This window comes from Theropithecus gelada, chromosome 5 (genome assembly GCF_003255815.1).
Source record: "Theropithecus gelada isolate Dixy chromosome 5, Tgel_1.0, whole genome shotgun sequence".
NCBI lineage: Eukaryota > Metazoa > Chordata > Mammalia > Primates > Cercopithecidae > Theropithecus > Theropithecus gelada.
In genome coordinates this window covers 184,932,073-184,958,599 of record NC_037672.1, presented here as the reverse complement: position 1 = coordinate 184,958,599, position 26,527 = coordinate 184,932,073, and the positions used below count along the sequence as shown (strand labels likewise).

The 26,527-nt window shown below is 44.8% G+C and overlaps 1 protein-coding gene across 1 annotated transcript; it reads left to right on the top strand.

The window, feature by feature from the left end:
• Positions 1-259: 259 nt before the first annotated feature.
• Positions 260-18,915, top strand: TRIML2 (tripartite motif family like 2). The gene is made up of 8 exons (XM_025386414.1): positions 260-279; positions 3,990-4,387; positions 4,637-4,732; positions 8,376-8,570; positions 10,160-10,300; positions 11,994-12,016; positions 12,179-12,279; positions 18,243-18,915. The coding sequence occupies exons 2-8, from the start codon at positions 4,202-4,204 to the stop codon at positions 18,812-18,814; spliced, it is 1,314 nt and encodes a 437-aa protein (XP_025242199.1). The 5' UTR covers positions 260-279; positions 3,990-4,201; the 3' UTR covers positions 18,815-18,915.
• Positions 18,916-26,527: the final 7,612 nt, after the last annotated feature.

Genomic DNA, 26,527 nt, shown 5'->3' with positions numbered 1-26,527 from the left:
GCAGATTGCTTGAGCCCAGGAGTTCAAGACCAGCCTGGGAAACATACTGAAACCCCCGTCTCTACAAAAAGTACAAAAATTTGCCGGGTGTGGTCGTGCAGCGCCTGTAATCCCAGCTACTCAGGAGGCCAAGGTGGGAAAATCACTTGAGCCTGGGAGCTCGAGGCTATAGTGAGCTGAGATCGCGCCACTGCATTCCAGCCTGGGTGACAGAGCAAGACCCTGTCTCAAAACAAAAAAACAAAAAAAAAGGAAATACCCAGGATTGCTACAAAGAAAGTAAGTGAGATTTCCTCTGTAGATCATTTTTTAAATAATTGTTTCATTAGATTTCTAAACTTGATCTTAGAATCTGTGTGTGTATCTGTGTGTTATCAGGAAAAAGCCTGAAGAAAAACAATTAGGAAAAACAAAATAAGGGTAGACAACATGCTGGGGACTTAATTCGTCAATTTTCCTTTGTTGTTCCTGTAAAAATATTTAGTCTCTGGCCCTCTCATTACACCTTCAATTTTTACTAGTTTGACATAAAATATCTTTTAAAATATTTATTGTGCATGGAGTATGTCAGATGTAGACACAGGACATCTAAAGGACTTAGTTTCTTATGGATGGAGAGTGACCCACAAGTGAATGTGTTCCTAGAAAGAAAATCACTTAGCTACAAAGAAAGTAAAATAAGGAGATGAGTAGTAGGAAGGTATTTCAAATTGAATAGTGATGGAAAGGTCTCTCTTGGGAAGACATTTGAGCCGAGAACTGAAGAGAAGAAGAGGCAGCCAGAATTGCAAAAATATCAAAGAAGAGCTTCCTTGGCCATGGAAGTGGGAAGGGCTGTGATGAATCTGAGGCAACTGGAATTGACAGTGATGGGGGAAAGCTATAGTGAAATCAGCTGAAGGCCGGAGGCCAGATTTTATAGGACTGGGATAGCCACTTGGATCTTACTCTAAATACCATAGAAAGTGACCAAAAACCTGCTCCCTTGGTTTTGGTTTCAAAACAGTATTCTGGTGGTTGAGCAGAGAGGAGTTGGAGATGGGCGAGGAGGGCAGAACAGAATATAGATTTGGAAAACAATAGTTGAGTTGGTGAAAGGAAGGCTTAACCTGTGGCTCCAAAGGAATGGGTTTGGGGGAAGAGAGCCATTGGGTTGAGATCCAGAGCGGCTTTAGATATGTTAATTTTGGGTGCTCCTTATACATTCTATTGCAAATGTGTTGAGAATTGGGCAGGAGATTGAAATCAGAGAGTGAACTTAAATCTTCAAAAACGAGGAAGATTACCTAGGGAGAGACCAGGACTGGGAGACCAGAACTCAACCTTGAAGCACCCCAAGATTGAGAGGTTCAGAGAATGTGGGACCAGAAAAGGCCACAGAGAACAAGACCAGTCAAGTTAGAGGAATGTCAGCTGCAGACTGATGAGAGAAGAAAACATTCTAGGAAGAAGGGCGTGGTTAGCTATGTTAACTGCTGCTCAAGGAAAAATGTGAATTGGTGAATTTCTTTGTTTCGTGACTCAGTGGAGTCATCTGGGACATGTTCAGGGACCTAAGATGTGGGAAATCAGCAGGGATTTCAAAGACCTAAGCAGAACAAAGGATGAAAGCATATTCAAAGACAAGGAGAGAGAAAGTATTTGCAACTCATATAATATACAGGAACTTGAATCTATAACTATCTCTTAAAATTGATCCCTCCCCCCAAAAAGGCCAAACCTGATGGAATAAACTAAGAAATAGGCTTGAACGTAAGAGTTGGCAGCAAAAGAAATGAAAATGATTTTTTAGCATAAGAAAATAAAAGGCTTAGACATATTAATAGAACGGATGGAAGTTGAAAATATATGAATATACTATTTCTCACCCAGCCAGTGGGCAGTGATCCAAAAGTTTAACATCTTTTTAATTTGTTGCTTGGAGTGGAAAATTGTACAACTTTTGTGCTTGGGAAACTGACAAAACATGTCAAAATTATGGATGCATTCATTCACAGTCCCATTTGCGGGGAATATGCCTTTTCAGGCCAAGATTCTCAACTTTTTGGAATCAGTACTCCTTTGCACTCATTATTGATGAAGGTCCTAATAAGCTTTTGTTTATGATCGTTAGTATCTATGTTTACTGTATTAGAAATTTAAAACTGCATTTTATAATTATTCATTTAAAATAATATAAAACAAGCCAAGCACGGTGGCTCACGCTTGTAATTCCAGCATTTTGGGAGGCCGAGGCAGGCCGATCACCTGAGGTCGGGAGTTCGAGACCAGTGTGGCTAACACAGTGAAACCCCGTTTCTTACTAAAAATACAAAAAATCCGCCGGGTGTGGTGGCCGCGCCTGTAGTCCCAGCCACTCGGGAGGCTGAGGCTGGAGAATCGCTTGAACCCGGGAGGTGGAGGTTGCAGTGAGCCGAGATCGCACCACCGCACTCCAGCCTGGGCGAGAGTGAGATTCTGTCTCATAAATAAATAAATAATAAAAACAAAAACCTTTTTCTGAAAGAAAATTTCGAGCTAAGTGGCTTTTTTATTAATAGAGAAAGTCAGAATTACAAAGGACTTAGGAAGAAGGGCATTGGGGGCCTTCTTCTTGCCAAAGACGGGCACAACGTTGACAAACGCCGCTTGCACCGCATCCGCGGCTCAGCCCGGCCTGTCTTCTTCCCGTGCGGCCTCCTGAGTGAGAGTCTGACCTGTCGCTTTCCCAGCGCGGCCGGGAACCACGGACGTGGCCTCCACCCGGCCCTGGTCCAGGGGCGCGCCTGCCAGGAGCACGATCGATCTTCCGGGGCGAGGCCCTCCAGTGGCGCAGCCGCCGCCACCCGGGAGACCGTCTCCGGGCCGGTCCCCTGCAGGGCAGGAAGCTCCGGGGCGCGGACCCAGAACTGCGGGTTGGCAACTGAACCGCGCTTCCGGCTGCCGCCACCGCCAAGATGGAGTCGAAGAGGAAGGAGCCGGGGCGCTCGCGTCCGGACCGCGGGCTGCGCCTCACGTCACTCCTAAGATTTTATTTCGGAAACAAAATTATTGAGAAGGAACCAGGGCGCTCCCGTCCGGACCGCGGGCTGCGCCTCACGTCACTCCTAAGATTTTATTTCGGAAACAAAATTATTGAGAAGGAACCAGGGCGCTCCCGTCCGGACCGCGGGCTGCGCCTCACGTCACTCCTAAAATTTTATTTTGGAAACGAAATTATTGAGAAGAGTGGCTTGGTTTCACTGTTTTGCAAATCTGTTTAAAGGATGGCTTCTTAGAAGAGCTGTTTTTGGCCCGGCGGCGCGGTGGCTCACGCCTGGAATCCCAGCACTTTGGGAGGCCGAGGCGGGCGGATCACGAGGTCAGGAGATGAGACCATCCTGGCTAACGCGGTGAAACCCCGTCTCTACTGAAAACACAAAAATATTAGCCGGGCGTGGCTGCGGGCGCCCGTAGTCCCAGCTACTCCACTCGGGAGACTGAGGCAGGAGAACGGCGGGAACCCGGGAGGCGGAGCTTGCAGGGAGCCGAGATCACGCCACCGCACTCCTGCCTGGGGGACAGAGCGAGACTCGGTCTCAAAAAAAAAGAGGAGCTGTTTTCACTTCTTCGCTTCCCCATTCCTTCTGTTGCAGTGTGTTTTGAGCCGCCTTGTAGTCCCAGCTACTCCAGAAGCTGAGGCGGGAGGATCGCCGGAGCCCAGGAGTTCACCAGAGGCTGCAGTGAGCTGTGGTCACCCCACTGTACTCCAGACTGGGCGACAGAGCAAGACCCTGTCTCTCAAAGGGAAAGTATTTTAATAACTTTTTCAACTAGTTGTGGGTTTTTTCTGTAATTCTATCAATGAACTTCTTTCGTACGATGCCTTTTGAGCAGTTTTCCCCCAAATGACTCATAGGTGCGTGCTGTTCCTTGTAATTAATTTTCAGCCTATTGCTCAAGATCGTCAGAAGACCTGAGGGAGTCCTGCTGATCTTAGAACACTGGCCTAACTCTGTCTTTTCCCCAAGCAGGCAGCCGCCAGAAGTTTGTTGGATTTGAGGAGTCCAGAGCGCCGACCCGCTCTGTCTGCGTGGACTATTTCCTTGGATCTTTGTGGACCCTGAAGTTGCCAAGTGTGTGTGCCTGCTCCAGAAAACAAAGGAAGCCACCATTGTTTCTCATTCCGAGTGCAGGGAAATATCAGCAGAAGCAAACAGTCCAGTCTTCAACACCTACCAGGATGTCCAAAAGGCTCAGCCCTCAGTTACAGCACATCACGGAAGATGCCTGTTGTGAAACACACCTGGAACCGATACAGCTGTTCTGTGATGTTGACCAAATCACACTCTGCAGCAAATGCTTCCAGTCCGAGGAGCACAAACATCACACGGTGTGTGGCATACAAGAGGCTGCTGAGAATTACAGGGTAAGAATCTCGCAAATCCCAAAACCCTCTGGCCAACTCCTATACGGATGAAATGGACAGATATTCCAGTCCTCCAAAACCATGATCTTAGTCGATGTTTATTAAAGAATATTAGATAAGTTCATTGAACCTTCAATCTAAAGGCTAAGAAAATATATACTCAGAGTTGTTGGCTGTTGAACTCTAAGGTTAGGAATCCAACTGTTGTAAATCAATGATCTCACCTGGAATTCTGTGCTTTCTGTCTAGAAGTTATTCCAGGAAATATTGAACACATCGAGGGAGAAACTTGAAGCAGCTAAAAGCATATTGACTGATGAGCAAGAAAGAATGGCGATGATTCAGGTCAGTGCTTATCGTGATTCTTGGGGGAAAATTACCAGTAATGTTGTCAGAAAATAGTGTATCATAAACAAAGTCAAAAGACAAATCACAAAGCAGGAAAAACATGTGAAATCTATAGGAAGGAAAAGTGCTAATATCTTAATGTATAAAAAGCTTTTTAAAGTCAGTGAGAGGCTAGGCGCGGTGGCTCACGCCTGTAACCCCAGCACTTTGGGAGGCTGAGGAGGGCGAATCACTTGAGGTCAGGAGTTTGAGACCAGCCTGGCCAACATGGTGGAACTCCCTCTCTACTAAAAATACAAAAAGTAGCTGGGCGTGGTTCCACGAGCCTGTAACCCCAGCTACTCGGGAGGCTGAGGCAGGAGAATTGCTTCAACCAGGAGAGGAGGCAGAGACTGCAGTGAGCTGAGATCACACTACTGGACTCCAGCCTGGGCCCCAGAGCAAGAATCCGTCTCAAAAAAAAATAATAAATAAAAATAAATCAGTAAGAAAAAGACTAGAAACTTAATTTTAAATAATGATCAAATAAGAGTTTGCAGAAAAGAAAGTGTAAATATATTTTAAATACATTGAAAGAAACTGAACTTTTGTTCATGGTAAGAGAAATACAAATTATATTGTGAGTAAAATGGCATTTGCAATGCTATTTGCAATGATCAAAAAGATTAGTGACACCATTCGGAACAATGACATAGGAGAAGGAGCATCTCTTGTACTTCTGGTTGCCACATAAATTCTGAAACCCTTTAAAGAGCGATTTGAGAATTGCTATCCAGATTTGAGGGTTCACCACCTGTTAGGCACGTTTCACTTCTAATTTCAGACCGTGTCTTCATACTTAATCTTATTCTGTGCAAGGTATCCCCGATTCTGGGTCTTTTCTTTCCCTCAGTTTTTAAAGGAAGTAAATGCCTAGTTGGGGAAGATAGTGGAGGAGAATTGCCTGGCTAAGCAAGAATTTTTCAGCTAATCCCCCCTTTTTGTTTCAAGCACCACATGTTCAGCAAATACTGAGATCTCACTGTTTGCCAGGAACTATGCAAGCTGCTAGGGGCGCGTCAATGGAAAACAAAAAAAAAAAACCAGTTCTGATTTTGTGGAACTTAAATTCTAGTGGAAGTAAACAAAATAAGTTTAATGTGTAGTGTTTTTTGTTTTTTTTTTTTTGAGACGGAGTCTCGCTGTGTCGCCCAGGCTGGAGTGCAGTGGCGCGATCTCAGCTCACTGCAAGTTCCACCTCCCGGGTTCAAGCAATTCTCCTGCCTTAGCCTCCCAAGTAGCTGGGACTACAGGCGCCCGCCACCTCGCCCGGCTAGTTTTTTGTATTTTCTTAGTAGAGACGGGGTTTCACCGAGTTACCCAGGATGGTCTCGATCTCCTGACCTCGTGATCTGCCCGTCTCGGCCTCCCAAAGTGCTGGGATTACAGGCTTGAGCCACCGTGCGCGGCCTAATGTATAGTATGTTACATGGGAAATGTTTAAAAAAAATTTTTTAAGTGAGAAAGAAAGCAATGGAGTGAGCTTTTAAATAAAGTGATCAGAACCTTGTTATTCAGAAGGTGGCACCGAAGGAGGTGAGGGATTGAGCCATGCGGTTGTCTTGGGGAGGAATATTCTAGGCAGAGGGAAGGCCTGGAGGCTGCCATGTATCTGGCTGGAGCTGTGTAAGGAAATGGGAGCTGTAGGTGATGAGATCAGAAGATGGTCAGTCATTCAGGGTGGCTAGCCTTCAATGAAATACAAGGTTCAAAACCACTGGAAGGTTTTGCACAGAAGACTGACATGGTTTAACTTCCATTTTCATAGAAACATGCTAGCTGCCAAATGAAAATAGACATTCAGATAGTAAAAGCAGAGGTGGAGAGACGTGTAAAGGGACTTGCAATAATTAGGGAGAGATGATGGTGAGCTGGGGGACAGGTAAAGAGGTGGTGAGAAGTGGTCAGGTTCTTGATAAATCTTGATTTCATTGAATTTTTTTTTTTTTTTTTTTTTTTTTTTTTGAGACGGAGTTTCGCTCTTGTTGCCCAGGCTAAAGAGCAGTGGCTCGATCTCGGCTCACTGCAACCTTCGCCTCCCGGGTTCAAGCGATCCTCCTGCCTTAGTCTCCCAAGTAGCTGACATTACAGGTGCCCATCATCATGCCTGGCTAATTTTTGTATCTTTAGTAGACAAGGGTTTCACCATATTGGTGAGGCTGGTCTCGAACTGCTGACTCATGATCCATCTGCCTCAGCCTCCCAAAGTGCTGGAATTACAGACGTGAGCCACAGCGCCCGGACGATTTCATTGAATCTTAAATAGCTTAATAGAGATGCTACTTAAGCATCTCTAAGATGACTGCTCCCAAATATATATCCCTAGCCCAGACTTCCAAAAGGCAGTAGACTTCACGTCCAGTTTCCTACTTACTATCTTTACTTGGATGTCTAATTGACTAACCAAATTCATCACATCCCTAACTAACCAAATTCATCACATCCCTAACTAACCAAATTCATCACATCCCTAACTAATGCGCACGCCTCACTTCTGGAAGCCAGCCCTGCCATAGATTCTCTCTCTATATTTTGATAATTCCATTCTTCCAGTTGCTTAGCCTGAAATTTTTGGTGTCTTTCGTCCATGACTTCTTTTTTTCCCCACACCTCTTACCCAAGCATCAGCAAATCCCATTGGCCCTTTTCCAATGTCCTGGTCTCCTCCTCTGTGTTGACAGAGGCTGTAGCTTCCTTAGTTTTTCCTTATTGATGAACATTTCTTCGTCTGCATTTTATGTTGTAAAATTGTGTTGATGTCTTGGCTGATGTTGACTCAAATTCCATTTGTCCTTTGGGCTTATTGCTTCTGTACTTTATATTTCCTTGTCTTTTTTTTTTTTGAGACGGAGTCTAGCTCTGTTGCCAGGCTGGAGTGCAGTGGCGTGAACTCGGCTTACTGCAACCTCCGCCTCCCAGGTTCAACCGATTCTCCTGCCCCAGCCTCCCAAGTAGCTGGGATTACAGGCATGTGCCACCACGCCTAGCTAATTTTTGTATTTTTAGTAGAGACGGGTTTTCACCACGTTGGCCAGGATGGTCTCGATCTCCTGACCTCGTGATCTGCCCACCTTGGCCTCCCAAAATGCTGGGATTACAGGCGTGAGCCACCGCGCCCGGCCTTCCTTGTCTTTATATTGGGGTTAGAGATGGAAAGAACAGGCCGGGCGCGGTGGCTCAAGCCTGTAATCCCAGCACTTTGGGAGGCCGAGACGGGCGGATCACGAGGTCAGGAGATCGAGACCATCCTGGCTAACACGGTGAAACCCCGTCTCTACTAAAAAATACAAAAAACTAGCCGGGCGAAGTGGCGGGCGCCTGTGGTCCCAGCTACTCGGGAGGCTGAGGCAGGAGAATGGCGTGAACCCGGGAGGCGGAGCTTGCAGTGAGCTGAGATCCGGCCACCGCACTCCAGCCTGGGCGGCAGAGCCAGACTCAGTCTCAAAAAAAAAAAAAAAAAAAAAAAAAGAGATGGAAAGAACACATTGTGGTCAATGTAAGAGAGAGAGAGAGATATATATATATATAACTATTATAATGTGTGTGTGTGGTGTTAATCTATCATGTTTAACCTGAAGTCTATCATGTCTATATGAGGAAGGAAGAGGAACAAAATTTTAAAAAGATGATTGAGTCTGAGTATAGCATGAGACTCCGGTTGTTGGATGAAGAGTGTGAGCTGAATCTCCAGAGACAGCAAGAATGCACGTCTGACTTGAACTTGAGAGAAGGCCTTCTGAATCAAGTGATCCAACTTGCCACAGAGCTAGAGGAGATGTTCCAGGAAATGCTGCAGGTGAGATGTTGAAAACAACATCCTCTTAGTATTTGAAAAATGAGAAAAAGAAGAGCTGAACATTATGTCAGTTCCGGAATAACATATCCAGTGACAACCACACATGTATTAAATGAATTATATACCTACCTGGCAACTCTTTTATTTCTATGAATTTGTCTTCACATGCATATAAAAAGACATAAATAAAGCACAATATACCTATAAATATATTTGTACACACATTACTCTATTATACTTCAAATATACTTACACACATAGAAAAAGATACCTGGATAAGGCAACACTGAAACTGAGTTTCCGTGTAGAGCCATGGTTTAGAATTCTCCTTTGAAGCCCGATGAATGGAGTTCCTATCTGAGTCAGCTGTTTCCTGGCTCCTGGGTGGCCTACAACCTGCTGCTTAACCTTTGACTTGGTTCCTGTAGCTGTAAACCGCACATAACAATGGCCCCTAATTTATAAAATTATTGTGAGATTTGAGTGAGGTAATCTGCTAAGCTTATTAAACAGTGTCTTGCTTCATGTTAAGCAGTTGATGAGTAGGAGATATTACAATTATAACATTTCATAGCAAGAGGTTAGAAACACCCTATATTTATCAATAGAAGACTCACAAAATGTGCTCTGCACATACATGGAAGAATACTCTTCAGCATGTTACGATGGTGTCACGGCTCTGTATATGAATAAGGAATGTTCTCCAAGAAAAAAGTACATTGTGGGATTAGTAATCAAATATAATAAACTATCACTTATGTTTATGTTCTTTCCCCCTAAATAACATACTCACGTTGCTTATGTGACTACCTATGTAAAGTATACTTGGAAGGATAAAAAGAAAACCAATATCAGTACATAATTATGTATTTCTTATTAGTTAATCTATATAACTTAATTTTAATTGATTTCAAGTTAATGAAAAAATAGGGAACCTTCTGAGCAGCCACAGAAAAAACATGAAATGTTTTAGGTACATGTTAATTTGAGTAAGGGCTGCATGTACCCACATCTGTGTCAGCTTAAACATACATAATGGGGTCAAAGAATCCACTGTCTCTTGAGAGGAATCCTGCTTCAACAATATCATGGTCTTGCCTAATTATGTCTATTCCTGGGGTAGCAGGCAGAAAAGCAGGTTTGGTTTGTTTTGTTTGGTTTTTTGGTTTTTTGGTTTTTTTTTTTTTTTTTTTTTCCTTTGAGACAGAGTCTTGCTCTGTTGCTCAGGCTGGAGTGCAGTGGCTCGATCTTGGCTCACTGCAACCTCTGCCTCCCGGGTTCAAGCAATTCTCCTGCCTCAGCCTCCTGAGTAGTTGGGATTATAGGCGCCCGCCACCACCCCTGGCTGATTTTTGTACTTTTAGTGGAGACCAAGTTTCACCATGTTGGCCAGGCTGGTCTCGAACACCTGACCTCATGATCTGCCGGCCTTGGCCACCCAAAGTGCTGGGATTACAGGCGTGAGCCACCGTGCCCAGCCGAAAAGCAGGTTTTTAAAGACATGGTTGAATGAATCAATAGGAGAAGTTACCGAACTCTTGTTCCTGAACTTGAGGTTGTTAAGTAGTAACAAAGAGATGCTTCTGCAGAGACTGAGCCATGTGGGGAGAGAGAACATGAAGAAACTGAAGGAGAGTGAAGCAAGGGTTTCTGAACAGATCTGCAGCCTCCAAAAACTCACCACGGAGCTTGAGAAGAAGTGTGGGGAAGACGCCTTAGTATTGCTCAAGGTAAGATGCTGGGGAAAAGAAAATAAAATTCATTCCAGTATTTGAGAAATGAGAAGTGGACAGTACTCATTAGGGGTTGCCGCCAGAACACAATATCCAATGATCTTCAACTACAAAAGAAGACTGCACGACTATTTTTTAGCTGCCAAAAGCATTAGGAATGGTCGTAGCTTTGTGGGATAGTGTGGAGCTGCTTCATGAGATTAATTCTCACCTTAAAGCAGTAAGTTCGGATTGAGATGTGACACAGTGTGGTTAATTGATTAGTCAAATTATGATACATCCATACAATGAAATATTCTGTAATCATAAAGAATAAAACAGCTCTATAGGCACTATAAGAGTATCTTCAAGCACTCAAGTGAAAAAGAAAGATGCAGATTGCTTTTCGTTTGATCTTTCGAAAAGAAGTATATATACACACATATACATGTGTGCCTGCTAACAGTCACAGACTTTCTGGCAAAAATAAATAAATATATAGTCATCTGCGATGATCTTGAAACAAGGGTGAGATTATCTGCTATGGTCTGAATGTTTGTGTCCCTCCAAAATATTTATGTTGACATCCTGTCCCCCAAGGCGATGGTATTGGGAGGTGGGGCCTTTGGGTAGTGAGTGGGTCCTGGGGGCAGAGCCCCTGTGAGTAGGATTAGGGCCCTTATAAAAGAGGCGGAGGAAGACCTTGCGCCTTCGGCTTGTGAGGCTGGAGATGGAGGCTACCAAGGAGGGCTGGAGCCCTCAGCGGACACGGAATCTGCCGGTGCCTTGATCTGGAGATTCCCGGCCTCCAGAACCGCGAGAAAGGAATTTCTGTTGTGAAGAAGCTACTCAGTCTGTGGTAAGTATTTGCATATTTTGAATTTTGTACAGTAACATACGTTTCCTTTTCAAAAAGTGGGTTATCTTTCTTTTTTTAGATGGAGTCTCACTCTATTGCCCAGGCTGGAGTGCAGTGGTGTGATCTTGGCTCACTGCTATCTCCGCCTCCTGGGTTCAAGCGATTCTCCTGCCGCAGCCTCCCGAGTGGTTGGGATTACAGGCGCCCACCACCACACCCGGCTAATTTTTGTATTTTTAGTAGAGATGGAGTTTCACCGTTCTGGTCAGGCTTGTCTCAAACTCCTGACCTCAGGTGATCCACCCGCCTGGGCCTCCCAGAGTACTGGAATTACAGGCATGAGCCACTGCGCCCGGCCTTACTGTCTTTTTAAGACTGTCCATATCCCTCTGCTAGGCTTATAATTGCAGGTGAATGCGCTCATCTGGAAAGCGTCTGCAGGTAAATCCTTAGGAAGCAGCTCAGTTCTTGATCATGCAGGCAGGTGTGGCTCTGCCTGCCTCCCGCTGCCCTCCCAGCCAGCAGCCCCTTGACCTGCTCAACTCTGGCCACCCCCTGCATGGAAAGCAGATAGATGCCTGCGTTCTGAAGACTGAGAAGTGATGGCTGTGAATAAGATGGCTGGGGTGAAGGATAGAAAACATTTTCCTTGGGGATACAACAACATGGTTTCATGCATTTTTCTGACTTTTCTGTTTCCATGTTAGAGTTTGTTCATCTGGTAACTAGCATTATGAGGCTGAAGACATGACATGGAAATTGAGTTTATTGTGGAGGATGTTTTCCTGGGCACAGATTGCGAAAGACGGCTCAAAAACCCAGTAGTAACCTGGTCTCTTTTCTTTCCCTTAGAATGCAAAATACTCTTTAGAAAGGTGAGTTTTCATTTTGGATACAATTGGGTCAGAACCAGAGTCCAATAAGATGTTGATTGGGATAAGGAGAGTGCATTTGCTGGTAGGAGGTAATGGGATCCATCTACTAGACCAAGGGGTCTGTGGTCTGTGCGGATGACTGAGGCTGTCCTTTCCCTTCAGGAGCAAGTCACTGCTGCTTGAGCGTCTAGAGCCCGCTCATATCATAGACTTGAGTTTATGCCACATAAGAGGATTCAGCAGCATGTTCAGAGTACTCCAGAGTAAGTTGACACGTGTGAACGCTCACACGGCTCTGTTCTGTATTTGAGAATCGGGTGACCTTCCTGCCATAAATGGAAACAAATTCCAGTAGTTTAAAAATTTTAGGCCAGCATAGTGGGTCACTCCTGTAATCCCAGTACTCTGGGAGGCCAAGGCGGGCAGTTTGCTTGAGGCCAGGAGTTTGAGACCAGCCTAACCAACAGGGTGAAGTCCCATCTCTACAAAAAACACGAAAATTAGCCAGTTGTGGTGGTGCACGCCTGCAGTTCCAGCTCCTTGAGTGGCTGAGGCAGGAGAATTGCTTGAACCCGGGAGGCGGAGGTTGCAGTGAGCTGAGATCACACCACTGCACTCCAGCCTGGGCAACAGAACGAGACTCTATCTTAAATAAATAAAAATTTTAGGAGACTGGAGAGCTGAATATGTTATACATATTAGATAACGATCAAGAAAATAACTGTATGATCTTATATGAAAGCTTTTCCCATGCAAATTCTTTTTTATTTATTTATTTCTTTGGAGACGGAGTTCCACTTTGCCTAGGCTAGAGTGCGGTGGTACGATCTTGGCTCATTGCAACCGCCCCTTCCTGGGTTCAAGTGATTCTCCTGCCTTGGCCTCCCGAGTAGCTGGAATTACAGGCATGCACCACCACACCTGGCTAATTTTTTGTATTTATAGTAAAGACGAGATTTTACCATGCTGGTCAGGCTGGTCTCGAACTCCTGATCTCAGGTGGTCTTCGTGCCTTGGGCTCCCAAAGTGCTGGGATTACAGGTGTGAGCCACCATGCCTGGCTGCAGATTCTTTACTAGTTTCCCAGCCATGAAACATGATTGCAGGCAGATTCCACTGCTTAAAATGTAAACTTCTAGGGGGAGAAATTCAGCATGTATAACAAAGGGTTTGTATCTCCTGTCCTTATAGCTTTGCCTTTTCCAGAGCGTCCTATTGATGGAATCCTACAGTGTGTGGCCTTTCGAGGCTGACAGCATACTGCAGTTGAGATACAGAATGTCCAGACTGCTTCATGTATCAGTAGTTTGCTCCTTTTCATTGTTGATAATATCCCATTGTAGAAATATACTATAATTTATTTATCTTTTGCAATTCTATGGACATGGGTTGTTTCCAGCTCTGTGCTGTAAATATTAGCATGCAGGTTTTTCTGTGGGCATAGCTTCACAGTTCTTGATTAACTATCTAAGGGTGAGATTGTCAAACTTGTTTTCCAAACTACCTGTGCCATTTTGCCCTCCCACCAATAATGTGCAAGATTCAGTTACTCTATATTCTCACCAGCATTTGGTATTGTCAGTTTGTTTTACTACATCCAACCCAATAGATGTGTAGTGGTATCTCATTTTAATTTGCATTTCCAGAATGACTAATGATGTTGAGCATATTTTCATGTGTTTATTTTCCCTCTATCTCTACTTTGGTGAAATACATGTACAAACCCCTTTTTAAAATTGGGTTGTATGTTTCTTGAGTTTTATAATTTCTTTATATATTCTGTTTAGCAGTCATTTATCAGATATGTTTTGCAAATATTTCCTCCCAGTATGGTTTATATTCTCATTTTCCTAATACTGTCTTTTGAAGTATAGAGGTTTTGCATTTTGATGAAGTTCAATTTATCAATGTTTTTCTGTTATGATTTGTGCTTTTTGTGTCTTATTTGAGAAATTTTGCCAAAGCCAACAAAGATTTCCTTCTAAAAGTTTTTTTTTTTTTTTTTGAGACAGAGTCTCGCGCTGTGTCACCCAGGCTGGAGTGCAGTGGTGCGATCTCGGCTCACTGCAAGCTCCGCCTCTCAGGTTCACGCCATTCTCCTGCCTCAGCCTCCGAGTAGCTGGGACTACAGGCGCCCGCCACCACGCCCGGCTAGTTTTTTGTATTTTTAGTAGAGACGGGGTTTCACCATGTTAGCCAGGATGGTCTCGATCTCCTGACCTCGTGATCCACCCGCCTCGGCCTCCCAAAGTGCTGGGATTACAGGCTTGAGCCACCGCGCCCGGCCATTCTAAAAGTTTTATGGCTTTAGGTTTTACGGTTTTAGGTTTTACATTGTGGCCTATGAACCATTGAGAGTTAATATCTGTATACAGTTCACAGAATGGTGCAAACCCTCTCCTCCCCCCACCTTTTATTTTTATTTTTTGTCACATGTGTATCCATTTGTTCCAGTTTCATTTGTTAAAAACACTACCGTTGTCCATTCAATTTACTTGGCCCCTTTGTTGAAAATCAACTGGTATGTGTGACCAGATGTATTTGTGACTCTAAGAGGTCTATTGGTGGTTGACTCTATCCATGTGACCCTGGTCTATTTGTGACTGTAAGAGGTCTATTGGTTTTGACTCTATCCATGTGACCAGGTCTATTTGTGACTCTAAGAGGTCTATTGGTGGTTGACTCTATCCATGTGACCCAGGTCTATTTGTGACTGTAAGAGGTCTATTGGGTTTGACTCTATCCATGTGACCCAGGTCTATTTGTGACTCTAAGAGGTCTATTGGTGGTTGACTCTATCCATGTGATCAGATCTATTTGTGACTCTAAGAGGTCTATTGATGGTTGACTCTATCCATGTGATCAGGTCTATTTGTGACTCTAAGAGGTCTATTGATGGTTGACTCTATCCATGTGACCAGGTCTATTTGTGACTCTAAGAGGTCTATTGATGGTTGACTCCATCCATGTGACCAGGTCTATTTGTGACTCTAGGAGGTCTATTGATGGTTGACTCTATCCATATGACCAGGTCTATTTGTGACTCTAAGAGGTCTGTTGGTTTTGACTCTATCCATGTGACCAGGTCTGTTTGTGACTCTAAGAGGTCTATTGGTGGTTGACTCTATCCATGTGACCCAGGTCTATTTGTGACTGTAAGAGGTCTATTGATTTTGACTCCATCCATGTGACCCAGGTCTACTTGTGACTCTAAGAGGTCTATTGATGGTTGACTATTCCTTTGCCAATAGCACATTGGCTTGAATGATAACTCTGTAGGAAGTCTTGGAAGCAGGTACTGTGCATTCTCCAAATGTATTCTTTTTCAGAATAGTTTTGGCTACTGTAGGTTGTTTGCTTTTCCACATAAATTTTGAAATCAGCTTGTTGGCTTCTTCAGAATGGACTGCTGGGATTTTTATTGATATTACATTGAATCCGTAGATCAATCTGGGAAGAATTGACATCTTGACAATATTTAGTGCTTTCAGTCCAGGAATACAAAATATCTCCATTTATTTAGGTCTTAGATTTCTCTCATTAGTGTTTTGTCACTTTCAGCATACAAATGTTATATGTATTTGGAGATGTATCCCTAAGTATTTTATGTTTTTTAGTACCGCTGTAAACGGTATTTTAAAATACCAATTTCTAATGGACATTTCATTCATTTCTAGTTCATTACAAGTATATAGAAATGGAATTGTTTTATATATATTGACATTTGTACCCTATTACTATGCAAAACTCACTCATTAGACAGTGGATTTCTGTAAATAGATCCTTCGGGGTTTTCTACAAAGTCATGCAGTATATGAGTATAGATAGCTTTATTTCTGCCTTTCCAGTCTGTAAGCCTTTTCTGTATTTTTCTTGCCGTATCATACTGGCTCAGACCTGCAGTGTGTTGAATAGAAGTGATGAGAGTGGACACTTGCTTATTCTTGATCTTAGGAAGAAAGAAGACATTAAGTCTTTACTGTAAATTCTGATACAGCTATAGGGCTTTTTGTTGTTTTGTATTTCGTTTTTTTGTTTTTTGAGATGATGTCTGGCTCTGTCACCCAGGTTGGAGTGCAATGATGAAGTCTCGTTCACTGCAACCTCCTCCCAGATTCAAACGATTCTCTTGCCTCAGCCTCCCGAGTAGCTGGGACTACAGGCGTGTGCCACGACACTCAGCTAATTTTTGTATTTTTAGTAGAGACGGGGTTTCACTCCATTGGTCAGGCTGGTCTCAAACTCCCAACCTCGTGATCTGCCTGCCTCGGGCTCCCAAAGTACTGGGATTACAGGCGTGAGCCACCGTGCCTGGCCCTAGCTATAGGTTTTTTTTATGACTGCCTTTCATCAAATTGAGGATGTCCCCCTTTATTTCTGGTTTACTAAGAATTTTTATCATGAATCAATGTTGAATTTATCAAGTTCTTTTTCTCTTGAGATGTTCCTGGTTTTTCTTCTTCAACCTTTTCTTGTTGTTGTTGTTTTTGAGATGAGTCTCGCTCTGTTGCCCAGGCTGGAGTGCAGTGGCACGATCTCGGCTCACTGCAACTTCTGCCTCCCAGATTCAAACGATGCTCCTGCCTCACCCTCCTGAGTAGCTGGGATTACAGGCTGCCACCAGGTCCGGCTAATTTTTGTAATTTTAATAGAGATGGGGTTTCGCCAGACTGGTCTCGAAGTCCTGGCCTCAAGTGATCCGTCCGCCTCGGCCTCCTGAAGTGCTGGGATTACAAGCGTGAACCAATGTGCCCGGCCACAGCTGTGCATTTTTCCAGAGATAATTTGCATTTGTTTCTGCCAGTCTCCTGGAAATACTGAGAGTCTCAGACAATTTATTTAAAATTCAAGACATGTAGCTTTTGAGACCAACCTAATAATGTGAATTGGCCTTCAAATTCAGAGATTTAAGTTAATTAAATTTACTGCAGTCAAATACTAGAAATTAAGTTGGATTCCACGTTACAGAAAGTAGGAAATAAAGGCTTTCCAGGTTTAAGGCTTAGACAGCTGAAGCAGTAAGGGAGCTGTGAACTCCCTTAGTGGAGACTGCAGAGGGCTGGCCTTGAAGTTCCATTTTGGGTGTATTATGTTTGAAATTCCTGTGTTTTTTCCAGCTGGTATTTGGCTGTTTATAGAGTGAGTCATAAACACAGAGAAGGTCTTTAAAACTGAAGCACAGTTACCTGGAGGCAGCGAAGGAGAATATACTACTTGAAAGGGGTCCTAGGACCAAGCCCTGTGAAAGATCACGATAGTTAGAGGTTGGGCAGAAAGAGGTGAGAGGAACAGAGATAGGAAGAAGGTGTATTTGTGCAGGTATGAGGAATTCATTGAGCCTGCTTGTTCTCAGCGTGAGTTGCTGGAGGGTCCTCACAGGTGTTCTGTCCTCCACTGGTGAATTCTCTGATGTACTTACTGCCTGATGTCCAGGGCCTGTTGTCCGCAATTTCCAGGCCTCTGTGTTACCCTGTGGAGATATTTAAGATGTGTAGAGTACATCATTGGGAGGGCCATGAATGAGTTGCTGCTAGCTTACTCCTCCGTCCGCTCCAGGCTTGGAGACCTGTAGAAGACCAGGGTTGGGTCCCAAGTGATATCTGGGTGGAACTTGGCACCAGGACAGTTTGACAGCCTCTGGGGTGAAGGTGTTTTTTGTTGTTTGTTTTGAGATGTTGTTTGTTTTGTTGTTTGTTTTGAGATGTTGTTTGTTTTGCTCTGTCGCCCAGGCTGGACTGCAGTGGCGTGATCTCGGCTCACTGCAACCTCTGCTTCCCGGGTTCAAGCAATTTTCTACCTCAGCCTCCCGAGAAGCTGGGATTATAGGCGTCCGCCACCACACCTGGCTAATTTTTGTATTTTTTAAAATAGAGATGGGGTTTTACCGTCTTGGCCAGGCTGGTCTTGAACCCCTGACCTTGTAAGCCACCGCGCCTGGCCGGGTGAAGGTGTTTCTAAACCTTCCTTAGCCCATTCATCTTTGTTTTATTCTTCCTGCTCAGGCAGACTGTGTCCCTTTCCATATCTTATGGACTTTTTCCTCCACGAGGTCCATATTGAAGTAAAGTTTAGAGGTTCCTTTTTCTGGACCCTCCCAAATTGCCTCTCCCGTGTCTGCGCCTGGGGCTTGTGCCCACTCAGTGGGAAGCCCAGGCGTGTTAGAATCACGTCTCTGGCATTGGCATTGGTGAACTCCTACGTTAACGAGGGTTTTCTCTCCTGGCAGGACATTTAACGTTGGATCCGGAAACAGCTCATCCCTGCCTGGCCTTATCTGAGGACCTGAGAACTGTGAAACTGAGGCATGGGCAGCAGGATGGGGCTGACGACCCAGGAAGATTGGACTTCAGTGCCATGGTGCTGGCTGCGGAGAGCTTCACCTCAGGGCGGCACTACTGGGAGGTGGACGTGGAAAAGGCAACCAGGTGGCAAGTGGGCATATTCCACGGCTCTGCAGACACGAAGGGCAGCACGGCCAGAGCTTCCGGAGAGAAAGTCTTGCTCACAGGGTCGGTGATGGGGACGGAGTGGACCCTCTGGGTCTTCCCCCCTCTGAAAAGGCTCTTCCTGAAAAAGAAGTTGGACACAGTTGGGGTTTTCCTTGACTATGAACACGGGCAGATATCATTCTACAATGTGACCGAGACGTCCCTCATTTACAGTTTCTCCCATTGCACCTTCCAAGGAGCTCTCAGGCCTGTGTTTTCCCTCTGTATCCCAAACGGAGACACAAGTCCAGACTCCCTCACCATCTCCCCGCAACACGGTCCTTCTTGTGATGCTACTGTTAGCCCTTAATCTTCTGTGTGCAAACTCCAACACCACAAGAGACCAGAAAGTTGGAGAACAGGACATTGAAAGAATTTTTGTAAACTAACCCAATAAAAAGCGTTCCAGGAGTTGGAGCCTGATTTAATATCCGGAGCCGTTGCATTTGTGTAACTGTCAACACAAATGTGTGTAGTGGAAGAGGTTGCACTTAACTTGAATCATGAATGATAATAACAGGGAAATCCTACACTAATGAGAACAAACGCATATGCATCATAGGGTTGGGGAATTAGAGAAGAAATATAGTCTGGGGTCGTTAGAACTAGGTTAGGAACTCGATCTATTTCTGAAAACATTTGCAGATTCAGGTATAATCAGGAATGAAAGCAGGACTTTAGATGTAAGCATGCCACCATGAGGAACAGAGACATCCCATTACTGACAGTGAGTATCAGGACCTCCCAAAATTTTTATTCCAAATAGAGAATAATAATATATATAGATATTTTATGTGGATAAGAAGGAGGAGTTGTGGAAAATGTGAATATTTTAAAATTTTATTTTTCTTTTTTTTCGAGACGGAATTTCGCTCTTGTCGCCCAGGCTGGAGTGCAGTGGCTTGATCTCGGCTCACCACAACCTCCCTGGGTTCAAGCAGTTCTCCTGCCTTAGCCTCCCAAGTAGCTGGGGTTACAGGTGCCCACCACCACGCCCAGCTAATTTTTGTATTTTTAGTAGAAGCGGGGATTCACCGTGTTGACCAAGATGGTCTCGAACTCCTGACCTCAAGTGATCCACCCGCCTCGGCCTCCCAAAGTGCTCGAATTATAGGTGTGAGCCACGGCGCCTGGCCTACCTCTTTCTGATAAGAACAATTTGATTTATTAGAAGAAGCCCGATAGGTAATGCTTTGAATCAGGTAAGTAATATCAATGATGCCTGGTGTTCACCCTGTTTCTCTATTTGGTGATCTGCTGGCAAATGCTTTCCCTTTTACATCCTTGCTCAGGGATGGTTGTATAATGCTGAGAAAATAAGTATCTACACAGGGACTTTCATGTTTAAGTTTTATTATACTTTATCTCCTTTAATACTTTTAACAACCTATGCGTGTGCATTAAGGTTACGACTCATGTGGAAACTGATGCTCAGAGAGCTGATTTGTTTTTTCTAATGTTATTTAGCTGTTACGTATCTAGTAACAAGGAGAAGGAATTAAATCCAGACCATCATCGGATCAAAAAGCAAGCTCTGCCTTGACTCCTCTCACACGGGGATCTGTTGTAATGAGCATGACCAGGTGGAATGGGGTCCGGTTTTACTCAGATGTTCTGAAAATGCAGGTCAGTTCCCACAGAAGATAGAAGCAGCGTTATCAGTTACACTGCCCTCTGTAGGTGGGCTCTGGCTCGTGGAGGCCAAGTTCTTTCTTTGGGACCGGCAGAGGAGGAAGGAACGAAAGGCAAATGTCAGAAAATTGCCTCTGTTGACTCATGGGAGTCAAGGAAGATGTAGGATCTTACTTATCTGTCTTTTGGGGCAACATTTTTGACGATTTCGAATTCTCAAAATGTGCTTTTAAAAGATGTGAATAAGTATATTCTGGTAGATACACCCTTGGAAAAGTCACAGTGTGTCTTTATGCTGAATCACATGAAGAATTGGGGGAAGTGGCTCTGATTGGAAAAGTCAGGGTCAGGTTAGATAAGTGAGCCAAAAGTGAGATAATTATTTGAAACATTGAGACGAAGAATTCAGAGCAGGCCAGGCACGGTGGCTCACACCTGTAATCCCAGCACTCTGGGAGGCCGAGGCAGGTAGATCACAAGGTCAGGAGATCGAGACCATCCTGGCCAACATAGTGAAACCCCATTTCTACTAAAATACAAAAAGTAGTCCCAGCTACTCGGGAGGCTGAGGCAGGGGAATCACTTGAACCCGGGAGGTGGAGGTTGCAGTGAGCCGAGATTGTATCACTGCTCTGTACTCCAGCCTGGCAACAGAGCAAGACTCTGTCTCAAAAGAATTCAGAGCAACGGCTCTCAAACCCTTACGTAATTTTTTTTTTTTTTTTTTTGAGACGGAGTCTAGCTCTGTCACCCAGGCTGGAGTGCAGTGGCCAGATCTCAGCTCACTGCAAGCTCCGCCTCCCGGGTTTACACCATTCTCCTGCCTCAGCCTCCCGAGTAGCTGGGACTACAGGCGCCTGCCACCTCGCCCGGCTAGTTTTTTGTATTTTTTAGTAGAGACGGGGTTTCACCGTGTTAACCAGGATGGTCTCGATCTTCTGACCTTGTGATCCGCCCGTCTCGGCCTCCCAAAGTGCTGGGATTACAGGCTTGAGCCACCGCGCCCGGCCCACGTAATTTTTTAAGAAAAGATAATGATGACTCATGAAGGAAAATGTGAGATGATTTAGCAATAAATGTATGATTAATGTTCAAAACCCAATAATACACATCTCCATGTCTAGCTACTGCAAATTAAAAGCTAAAATAAATACTTTGGATCAAACATTGCTATACAACCCCCAACATAAAAATAAAATTGTTTATAATAAGCTAGAACATATGGTAAGCCAAACTAGTGGTTCTCAAAATTGCCCCAACTCCAGAGGGAACATTTGACAATGTCTGCAGCAGGTTTTTAGTTGTCACCAGAAGATCAGTGCCACCGAATCTAGTGAGTAGAGACCAGTGATGCCGCAGTGCATCCTACGGTGGACAGTGCACCCGATGCACAAAGATTTATTCGGCTCAAAACACAGTAGTGCTGAGGCTGAGGAACCCTGATCTAAACCAACAATAATAGTAAAAAACAAGAGTAGCAAACTTTGAAAACTCAAATCAGAATGTCGTTAAACCATTATCTGCATTCTTTCTCCAGAGTACAGGAATTCCTAATGTACCCATTTAGTGAGGGCTTTGCAAGTTATATTTATAACTTGGCACGATCTCGGCTCACTGCAAACTCCACCTCCCGGGTTCAAGGGATTCTCCTGCCTCAGCCTCCCGAGTAGCTGGGATTATAGGCGTGCACCACCACACCCAGCTAATTTTTGTATTTTTAGTAGAGACGGGATTTCACCATATTGGTCAGGCTGCAAGTTATTTATTAACAGCTAATTATCTTAGAATATTGAATTTAAGAGAAAGAATAAATTAATATATTGACCTGACCTTGTGAATATCATAATTAATAAGTAGGTTATTAGTTAAATACTTTGGTCATAATTCTATACATTTTCATCCATTTTGTTTGTTTGTTTGTTTGTTTTTGAGAGTGACTCTCTGTTGCCCAGGCTGGAGTGCAGTGGCACGATCTCGGCTCACTGCAACCTCTGCCGCCTGGATTCAAGCAGTTCTCTTGCCTCAGCCTCCCGAGTAGCTGGGATTACAGGCACGCCACCATGCCCAGCTAATTTTCTGTATTTTTAGTAGAGATGGGATTTCACCGGGTTAGCCAGGATGGTCTCGATCTCCTGACCTCATGATCCACCTGCCTCAGTCTCCCAAAGTGCTGGGATTACAGGCGGGAGCCACCACGCCTGGCCTTTCATCCATATTTTAAAAAATACATTCATAATGTCCAAAAACTCCAGTTCCAACGAGTTCCACCTCCTGCAAGACCCCCTTTGAACCTTCCAACCCAGACCCTATGTCTTCCCCCTGTTTCTCTGTTCTGACACACGGATAAGACTGTCGGGATTGTGTTCTTATGACAGAGAGCCTGACTTAGAGCTTTGTTCGACCAACTGGGTTTTCGGATGATCTTCTAAGGAGTCCAGCAGTCAACATTTCTCATCTTTTGAGCAACAAATAATTACAAATTCACCTTCACCTATTCTTTCTCCTTCTCTCTTGCAATCAACCAATTTTTTTCCTACCTTGTATTGCCTCCAAATTCCTGTGGGCTTTTAGGAAATCCTCACCCGGAGATCAGGGCTTGGCAAACTTTTTCTGTAAAACTAGGTAATTAATATCTTGGACTTTATTGGTCGTACTGTCCCTCTTGAAACTAACTCTGCTGCTGTAGTGCATATACAGCCAGGACAGTGCTTAAATTAATGCATGTGGCTCTACTCTTCCAATAAAACTTTATTTATAAAAACAGGGGCCACGGTTTGCCTACCCCTACTATAGATGATTCCTTTTCTCTTTTCAATATTGAAACGATTCCTCAATCAGGACCTTCTAAAATTAACTTTTAAAAAGCTAACGTAGGCCGGATGTGGTGGTTCCTCCTGTAAGATGCGCACTTCAGGAGGCCCAGGCAGGATGATACCTTGAAGCTGGGACTTTGCGACCAGCCTGGGCAACACAGGGAGACCCTGTCTCTACAAAAGATAAATTAGCCGGGCATGGTGGCTTGCACCTGTGGTCCCAGCTACAGGGAAGAGTGAGGTGGGAGGATCACTTGAGCCCAGAGTTTGAGGCTACAGTGAGCTATGATTGCACCATTGCACTCCAGCTTGGACAGCAGAGATGTCTCCAAAAAAACGTATGTGTAACTGTATCTCCTGTTTTTTTTTGTTTTTGTTTTTTTGTTTTGAGACAGAGTCTCGCTCTGTCGCCCAGGCTAGAGTACAGTGGCGTGATCTCAGCTCACTGCAACCTCCACCTCCGGGGTTCAAGCAATTCTCCTGCCTCAGCCTCCCGAGTAGCTGGGATTACAGCCATGTGCCACAAAGCCTGGCTAGTTTTTGTATTTTTAGTAAAGACCAGGTTTCATCATATTGGCCAGGCTGGTCTCGAACTCCTGAACTTGTGATCCACCCACCTTGGCCTCCCAAATGCACTCTGGTGTGTGTGTTGGTTTATGCTATCCACTTCTGTGTTCAGTCCAATCTGCTTTCTGTCTCTTTCTGCCTACAGGCCTTAATCGCTTTCATATTGCTAAATCCAACTGATTTTATTCCTTTTTTTTTTCCTTTTAAGATGGAGTTTCATTCTTGTTCCCTAGGTTGGAGTGCAATGGTGCGATCTCAGCTCACCACAACCTCTGCCTCCCAGGTTCAAGTGATTCCCCTGCCTCAGCCTCCCAGGTAGCTAGGATTACAGGCATGCACCACCACGCCCAGCTAATTTTGTATTTTCGGTAGAGACAGGGTTTCTCCATGTTGGTCAGGCTGGTCTCGAACTCCTGACCTCAGGTGATCCGCCTGCCTTGACCTCCCGAAGTGGTGGGTTTATAGGCGTGAGCCACCATGCCCGGCCACTTCCATTTCATATTACTCAAGCTCTCAGAAGTAGTCCATGCTATTAATCTCTTTATCCTCAATAAATTCTCCGTTGACTTACAGGACGCGTGCTGTCCTCATTTTCCTACCCTTGTGCCAAATGCATCTTTTTCCCTTTAAACTTGTGGTAAATACTTCCTGTTCCTTCCTAGGATCTCATTTCTCATTCACTTCTCTAAGTGAACCTCATGTCCACAGCAGAAACTATCAACTCCTCAGAAGTGACCCCTAAATGTATACAGTTAAGTGTTGCATAATAGTGTTTTGGTCAATGATAGATCATATATATGACGGTGGTCCCACAAGATTACAATACTGTATTTTTACTGTACATTTCTATGTTTAGATACACAAACACGTTGTGTTACAGTGTGCTGTCCAGTAACCTGCTGTACAGGTTTGTAGCCTAGGAGAAACAGGCTACACCACACAGCCTGGGGGAGCAACCGGCTACACCATATAGCCTGGGGCTGCAGCAGGAAGTGCCACTCAGGGGTATGTAAGTACACTGACATATGCGCAAGGACAGCATCGCCTAAGGATGCATTTCTCAGGAGCTGGGGGGACACACATGACTGTACTTCTAACCCATGAGTTCCATTGGTAAAAATCAGTTCATGAGAGGTGAGAAAAGTCTTATATATTACAGTGGCCAGGGCCCTCCAAAAGAGCCCAGTCCATAAACATATGCAGTATATATGTGGTAGTAAAATTTCATGAGGGAGGAAATGATTAAGGAAAAAAGTGCAAAAAATCTGTAGAAGGATCTAGGATCATCTCAAAGGTTTTCATTTTACAGCGCTGTGGGATTTTAACCAGTTTTGTATCTAACGTAACAAAAATGTTGAGAGACATTGCTCTACCCCAAGTGTTTTTGTTTTTTTGGTTTTTTTGGGTTTTCTTTGAAACAGAGTCTCGTTCTGTCGCCAGGCTGGAGTGCAGTGGCGCAATCTTGGCTCACTACAACCTCCGCCTCCTGGGTTTAAGTGATTCTCCTGCCTCAGCCTCCCGAGTTGCTGGGACTACTGGCGCCTGCCACCATGCCTGGCTAGCTTTTTGTATTTTTTAGTAGAGATGGAGTTTCACCGTGTTAGCCAGGCTGGTCTCAAACTCCTGACCTCGTGATCCGCCCACTTCAGCCTCCCATAGTGCTGGGATTATAGGTGTGAGCCACCGCGCCCTGCCCAAGTGTTTCTTTAAGCTTTATAGTTGTGTGACGAACTTTTCGACATACCTCAAAATTGTATCTTTTCTGCTAGACCCAGTGGTCATCCTGTGCTCCCAGAAATGTTCCTTTCCAGCATACTCACAAAGTTGTCTGCTTTCCGCTATCCTCACGGCCACCATCCAGGCCAAGTCTCCGTCCTCACTTGCCTGGTTTCTCCATTTCTCATTCCTGACACGTGTGAGTTTCACACTGCCACAAGTGTGAACTTTTTGAATTATGGCCGGGCGCAGTGGCTCACACCTGTAATCCCAGAACTTTGGGAGGCCGAGGCAGGTGGATCACCTGAGGCCAGGAGTTTGAGACCAGCTTGGCCAACATGGCGAAACCCTGTCTCCACTAAAAATACAAAAATTAGCCGGGCATGGTGGCGGGTGCCTGTAATCCCAGCCACTCAGGAGGCTGAGGTAGGAGAATTGCTTGAACACAGGAGGTGGAGGTTGCCTTGAGCCGAGATCGCACCATTGCACTCCAGCCTGGGCGACAGCAAGACTCCATGTCAAAAAAAAAAAGAAAAAGAAAAGAAAAAGGAAAATGCAATAAAGTAATATTAATGAAATAGTGGAGCTGGGTGAGTGATGTTGGGGTTCCAGGGGAAATATGCCTGCATAAGAACTAAAAAGTGAGTAAAGGATATTCAGGCAAAATGGTGCATTCGTTTGCTAGGGTTGCCATAACAGACCCCCCACAAGCTTGGTGGCTTAAACTACAGACACTTATGGTCTCCTAGTTTTGGAGGCTAAAAGTGTCAAATTGGTTTCTTCTGAGGACTTTCCAGGCCTCTCCTGGCCTCTGGTGGCTTGCTGGCAGTCCCTGGTTTTTCCTTGACCTGCTGCTGATACAGCACTCCCTGCTTCACCTTCTTCACTTGGTGTTCTCCCTGTATGGCTCTGTCTCTCCATGGGGCATTTTTAAAAATAAGGGCACCAGTCATATTGTGATAGGGCTTGCCCCACAATATGGCTTCTTTTTTTTTTTTTTTTTAAGAGATGGAGTTTTGGCCGGGCGCGGTGGCTCAAGCCTGTAATCCCAGCACTTTGGGAGGCCGAGGCAGGCGGATCACGAGGTCAGGAGATCGAGACCATCCTGGCTAACATGGTGAAACCCCGTCTCTACTAAAAATACAAAAAACTAGCCGGGCGTGGTGGCGGGCGCCTGTAGTCCCAGCTACTCGGAGGCTGAGGCGGGAGAATGGCGTGAACCCGGGAGGTGGAGCTTGCAGTGAGCCGAGATCGCGCCACTGCACTCCAGCCTGGGTGACAGAGCGAGACTCCGT